The following is a 6914-nucleotide window of genomic DNA, read 5'->3' as shown; positions in this document are numbered from 1 at the left end:
TATATATATATTCATTTTCCTTTTGTCTTCAGATTTGCTGAACTGGACAGAGGTTACATTTGATGATGGCACAGATCCTATTCTGTGATTAGGATTTTTTTTGTTCTGCAAATACCTATCAAGATGTATCCATTAATTAAAATTCAGGAAAGGCACTGGCAGGGGTTCTATGGAGCATTCATATATAGCTGCTGCCAGCAAAAATTGTGTTGGACTAGCAGGCTGTGGGACGTATCAGTGCTGGAGACATGTGTGGCCTGGGAGGTGGGCAGATGCACAGCCCAAGTCCTGAGCAGTGATCTGGTCTCCCCAGGGACCTTTTATACCTTCAGGCAGAGCTGAGGTAGTGAAAGTAGAGCAGTGCAGAGATGGTAACAAGCAGCATATCTGTCTGGGGGCGGTGTTGGTTGGAACAGGCAGTATTTTGAGGTGGCCAGATGGATGCTTTTTCTGGGTTCAGTAATTGCATAACTACGGGATGTGTCCTGGGACTGCGCAGGGGAGGTTTTTAATTATTCAGAGCAAGTTTGCCCAGATCCTCTGAAGTAGAGGGTGAAAAAATAGAGGATTCTTGTTGTGATTATTTTTAAATTGCTTTGGAAACACATGGCACAGAAGGCGTGTGCTGTGCTAAAACAGGGGGAAAAACACCCTTACAGCTCAGTCAATACAGGAACCAGGAGCAGGCTAATCAGCGTTAAATGCCTGTACTAAATGTGTGACTTCAGCTGCAGCTGGGGAACAGTTTCACATCCTCAGAAGAACTAATGGCACGACCTTTGTCTTGCAGATCATCAAAAGATGTGCTACTCTGCACTGGTGCTGGCCATGATGTTCTCCATGGGGGAGCCCCTGCCATATCATCACTATGGTAAGAGTGGGTTAGGCTCACAGCTGGGCAGGATGTTTGGGGTGTGCTGGCAGACACAGGGAAGGGACCTTTCCTGGTGGCCAAAGTGAGGACAGCTCAATTGAAGGCCAAGCAAGTGTAGGGTCTGTTCCTTATCAATAGAGCCTGGCAGCTGAAGCACTGAGCTGAGATGCAAGATTTCCAGAGAGCAGCACAAATGTGGGTTAGAGCAACAGAGGACTGAATGCCATGCTGTAGAAGAGGTAGATTTGCCCGTCACTGTGACTAAATGGCATTTTGTTTTACCTCTGGCCTGTGTGAAAGCACACACCTCTTACTTGCTTTGGAGACTGTCTGCTGATGAGGCTGAGATCCCAGATCACTCCATGAACGCCCACTAAGACTGTCAGCTGCATAATGTGGCCTCTTTATGGTTTCTCTTCTAACAGGATAGTGCAGACCTGTGTATTTCAAGCTCTTAGGGAAAGTAGAGATGATTAAGGGTATTGCAGTCAATAATGAAGTGCAAACGTTCTGCCTGGTTTATCCTCTGTCCCTTCATTTCAGCCTTCAGCCAGAAAGCACTGCTTGATTCTTCCCAAGGCTGTTGTGTTCCCTGTATTTGGGAAACTCTGGGCTTAGTTTTCTTAGAAATGCAGTAGAGATTTTTATAAGCATCTCCTCAGCACCTTTACACCTTAACACCCGGTAAACTAATACAAGATGTAAACTGGTGCAGTACAGACTGGAATGAGCCTCCACACCTCCTGTTTTTCTCTCCTCGTGTAACCCTGGCAATTATTTCCTGCAGGTGGACTTATTTGCATGAGCTCCTGAGCTTTCCTAATAGCTGAATTGAAAAATGGGTTATTACTAATGATCTAGATTATTAGGGATTTTCTTAAATAGATTAATTAAACCTATGGTCAAGAATACAAATCTTTTCCTACCTTGAAGCTGTCACTGATGGCAGCTTCAATGGTGCTGCAACAGCTAGAGGATTTGGTGTTTTATTTACTTGGAAAAATTGCCAGTGTGGGACCAAATTTCAGCATTCCCCTGCACTGTGGGTAGGTCTCTGAGCCACTTGTCTCTCACACAAAGACTCTTCAGTGGTCTGTCTAGTCCACTTGCAGGGCTCTTCATTCCCTGGAGGCTGATGCTAGCACTCCACTAATGGTTTTTGAGCATAAAAGCACAGAGAAGTGGCTTGCATGGTCCCTTGTTGCTGGGTTTATTTTCACTGTGCTGTAAATGCCCCTTTCTCCTTGCACAGAACACCTCAACTCTCAGTTTGTGCAGTTCCTGCTGGATGTGATTGAGGATGGGCTACCCTCGGACACCACCGACCAGCTGCCTGACTTATTTATCAACGTCCTTCTGGCCTTCAATCTCCACATTCCAGGTTGAATTGATGCTGCCCTGCCTTGGCAGGATTTCAGTGGTCTGGAGTGAGGATGTGAAGAATGGGGAGGGACAATCTCACTGGGTCTTGATGATGCTATGACCACCACTTCAGTTCCCCTAGTCCCTGGCACTACATTGTGTTTAAATATGATGCAAAACCCTAGAGATAAAAATGGTCTGGGAGCCTCTGTCCACCAAAGTGACCCTCTGGGGCCCAGCAGCTCTGTGGATTTCTCACTGTAGTCCACACTGCCTGATGAAAGCAGTCGCTGGGCTGCACTTGCAGAACATGACTGGGGTTAACTTACAGGCACAGGCAATTTAGGAGGGAAGATGCTTCAGTGAGCATTTCTCAGTGCGAGTCCAGAAGAAAGTCTTCTGCCTTTGTAGGTCTCGGCAAAGCTTCTGCTTACCTGTCTGCACCGCTTGAAACTCATTCGGTGCCAGTGTGTTGGGGCCAGGCCCTTCAGTGTTGGCCTGAGCTGTGCTCTGTCCTGATTGCCCTCATTGTCTGCCCTCCCTGCCCTGTTGAGCTGCATGAGAACAGACAGCACATCAGGTCCCTAGAGAAAGGCATTTGTCCTCTCACTGCCCGTGTGTTTTGAAGCCTGTTGTTGCAAGATTGGAGAGTAGTTTCAGGTCACTCCTTAACCCAGAGTCTCCTGTTGCTCCACTTGTCTTTAGTTAATTACTTCCTCTTGTTCTGATTCATGGCTTTATCCTTGACTTCCTGGAGAGTGGGAAGGATAAAGCAGCAACAATGTGTCCAGTAATCTACCTGTTATTTTGAGTTGTGCTTCATTAAAATTTATGTGAAAGTTTCTAATTTCATGTGGAAGTTGATTGCACAGAGACTGATTAAGTATATCTCTTCTGCTTTCATTCATTACCCCTTCCCACACTTACCCATATCCTTGCTGGCTGCAGTAATTAGGCAGTAATGCATGACAGGCAGTGTGTTTCTGGGGATTATTGCCCACCTGGGGCATAGCCAAGAGCAGTGACTTGTTCTCTGATGCTAAGAACATGTTAAATGATGTTCAGCTTGCTTATTAGTGGATTGAATATTTTATTCCTCTGTCTGCAAGATTCATCTGTCAGGCAGTTCAGTGGTGCAGCATTAGTTCAAAAACTCCCCATAAAAGCATATTGTATTGATGCCCTTCAGTGTTAAGGATCCTGAAGCACTTTGCAACCTGTGAAATATTGCAGGGTTGCCAACCCTGTGCCACAGGAATAGCCACACTGTGCTGTTTGGCTGAATCTGTGCATACCCACACACATATGCCTACGGTCTGCTAGGGTAAATGTGTTTTAGTTACAACAAATCACCCCCAAAGCAGGCTAGAGGCCTGTTTTTAAAAGTCTTCAGCCCGTGCCTTGCACAGCTCAGTTCTGAGTGCTGGAAGAACTTTTCCCTTCTGGGATGCTCCTGGGACCCTTCTTAAGAGAACTTGTGAGACTACAAGTTCCAGCAGGGCCCTGCTGATATGAAGTAAGAAGATACCATGGAGTGGAGCCCTTGGCTGCAGAGGAGTGTGAGCAGAGGTGATGTTTGACAACATAAAGCCTCTGCAAGGTATTTCCCAGTGTTTGGCTGTCAGGACTGGAGCCCATGTGTGAATCAGGTGTACAGAGAAAGCACCAAATCCCAAGCGTTTCATGCACTGCTTCCAGATTTATTTCCCCTTCCCTTTCCCTGCCCACCCACTCTGTGGGGCTGAACCTTTCTGTAGCCCTGATAGACTGTGGTTCCCCAAAGGTCCCCAGAGCACCAATGTGAAATAGGAGCCCTCCATTATGTGGTTTTATTACCTTGATCTTCAGGAAACAAAGGGATGTGCTGAACAGGTTTCTTCCTTAGTTCCAGAACACAGTGTGATCATGACTACAATAAGCAAGCACTCGAATGTCAAGACTTTCACAGAGAAGCTGCTGCTGCTGCTGAACAGAGGAGGTGAGTGTGTGTGGCATTGTTATGTGCCTGGCAGGGGGTGCAGCTAATGGTGGCTTGGGGAGACAAGCCCAATGCTTGTTATGGGGTGGATGTCAGGGATGCAAGTAGCTGAGGAGCTGTCAGCTCAGGCAGGATGTGCTGCTTCCTGGTGAAGTGGTGAGGGTGACAGTCTGCAGGATGGAGCTGCACAAGGAATAAGGTGATGCTGATGGCATCTAAGATGAGAGGAGAGGCCTCTAGGCTGCTGTTTCCATATATTTCTGAGTCTGATCAGCCCCATCTTGCAGCATAGCCAGCTGCCATATGGGCAAGCTCTTTTCTGGGAGGAAAGCTTGTCCTGGGCCACTTCTGTCCTTGGACAAGCAGGACTCAGTGAGTGCTGGCACACCAACTTCAGCCTGTGCTGGAAATCGTCTGTTCTGGGGGACAGATCCAGAGGGAGCTGTTGCCTTCCAAGATGCTGCTTAGAGTGGAACTTCCCATTCCCGAATGGCCAGCAGAGGGTTAGCATTGTGTCCGCTCCTGGCATGGAGTGAAATCCACTGTATGTGTAGAGCTGTTGCAGAGCAGATTGCTGGAAAGCTGGAGATCTCCACAGGAAGAGTGGTGCCAGGTCTTTCAGCCTGTGCTGCATACTGCTATTGTGCTTTTTAATACCTTCTGGAGCACAGGGGCTTTGCTGCATGAGATTCATTTTGTTGATTTGCTAGAAATAACTCATCCTGTGATACTTGCTGCTCATCTTACTCTGGCTTTAGTTCTCTTTGGTGTTGCAAATCACTGTCTCCACACTATATCAGCTTGAGGGCAGCCAGCACCTCAGTGCTCTTCTGTCTGGCCTCCTTCCAAAACCTTTGTTTAGCCCTTTCCCTGCCACATTCCCTGCAGGGATCACCTTACAGTGAGGAGAAAGAGAGGGGCCACAACCTAATGAAGATGCTTCTCTTTTGCCCACCTTCCTGACAACTGCTAGGGGGTTTGCAGTGGCCCAAAGCCCCTCTCAGGGTCTGCAGGGATTGTGTTTTGGAAGAGAACAGGATGTGCTGGCTCATTTAAACTTGGAAGTGTTTCTTTTCTTGCTTCTGGGACAGTATTAGCCTGGTCTCTGGTGAAGGCTTGTTTCTGGTACAGGCTCTGATGGGCTTTTCAGAGGGGTCATTGGACCAGACTTAATAAACCAGGGAGAAAGTGAGTGGTGGTTGTTGAGTAAAAAGAGGAGGCACTGAAAGGCAATGTGCTAATGAGCCCTCACCTGGGATGGTAGGTGAAACATAAACAGTGATTAATGCTAATCATAATGAGTTTGGTCTCATCTTGGTGCCCTGCAGAGCTGCCATCCTGATTACACACCTTTGTGCAAGGCACTAAGGTCTGTGGGCACAAAAGCTATCCATGGGCAGGGAGTGGCTGACTGAGGGCAGGGCAACCTCCTCTCCAGAGCCAAAGGGTCTAACGAAGGGATGTGCTGAAGATGGAGGAGGGGAGCAGTGAGGAGCACGTGGCTTAGCACAGTCTCTCTGCCTTCCCCAGATGATCCAGTTTGCATCTTCAAGCATCAGCCTCAGCCACCGCACTCGGTGCTGAAGTTTCTGCAGGACATCTTTGCCAGCAAGGACACAGCCAGCATCTTCTATCACACAGACATGATGGTCCTGATAGACATCCTGGTGCGGCAGATTGCAGATCTCTCCCCAGGAGACAAGGTACTCACAGTAACCCGTGGGAACTGGGGAAGGGAGCACAGTCCCAAAGCAATGGTGTTTCTCCCAGCTCCCTCTGGGGCCTGCTCGTGCAGGCAAGAGTGGAGTCTTGGGGTGGACCCAACATTTCTGGGTGCTCAATCAACCCGGGGGGCTGAGGAGGAAGATGGGATATATCCTGACTGGCACACAGGTATATTTGAAGAAAGATCTGCCAGGCTTCTGGTGGTCTGCACCCTTCTGAGCAGGGACCTCTGGGAAGCGAGACCCACTGTGTGTAGTAGAAGTAGGAGAGATCTCTCTGGTTTGGTATTGTAAGAAGCAAGGGATGTGCACAGTTGAGGGCAGGTGAGGGGCACTGGGTTGCTGTGGGAAAAGCAGAGTTTTCCATAGTTATTATGAGCCTTAAGAAAAAGCAGGTGCCTCTGGAGTTGTGCTCTGGCTGGTGGTGCAGCAGCAGCTGTTTCTGTGCTCATACTGTAATGGAGGTTGGCATGCTTGTTTATCTCACTCTAAATCTTTCATTGTGCTCTGTGGTTTGTCTCCCCTCCCACTTGGCAGCTGAGGATGGAGTATCTGTCTCTGATGCACGCCATCATCCGCTCCACACCCTATCTGCAGCACCAGCACCGCCTCACCGACCTGCAGGGCATCCTGCAGCGCATCCTGGGCGAGGAGGAGGAGGACCAGCAGTGCCAGATGGACAAACTGATCATCTTGGAGATTTATAAGGAGTTCCCAGAAATCTCTCCCGGTACTAGCTAATGCCCCTCAGCTTGGACTGGAGTTTGAACCACTTGGATCGGCGACGTCTCTTGTTGACACTTTCTCCCCATTCCCTCCCAGTACAGCTCATACCTTATATTCCTCTGTGCGAGGCCTAAGGTTGGGACAGTGTTCACCAGCCCTTTAGAAACGCCAGCAGCAGGAAGGGCATGGGGTGCCCCGGGGCCTGGTGCCCGGGACGGGCAGAGCAGGGTGGGCGCTGGCGCGTTGTTTG

General features: G+C 48.8%; 1 protein-coding gene across 1 annotated transcript; it reads left to right on the top strand.

Moving 5' to 3' along the window:
• Positions 1–790: 790 nt before the first annotated feature.
• LOC103809745 (NCK-interacting protein with SH3 domain-like) lies at positions 791–6679 on the top strand (the record flags this gene model as incomplete). Its single annotated transcript, XM_009082608.1, has 5 exons — positions 791–871; positions 2127–2255; positions 4122–4214; positions 5745–5917; positions 6476–6679. Coding segments are annotated over 5 exons (680 nt in total), but the record flags the coding sequence as incomplete, so codon positions are not given.
• Between the last annotated feature and the right edge of the window lie 235 nt (positions 6680–6914).

This window comes from Acanthisitta chloris, unplaced genomic scaffold (genome assembly GCF_000695815.1).
Source record: "Acanthisitta chloris isolate BGI_N310 unplaced genomic scaffold, ASM69581v1 scaffold35470, whole genome shotgun sequence".
In the NCBI taxonomy this organism is placed as follows: Eukaryota; Metazoa; Chordata; class Aves; order Passeriformes; family Acanthisittidae; genus Acanthisitta; species Acanthisitta chloris.
This window is presented reverse-complemented; position numbering and strand designations above follow the sequence as displayed.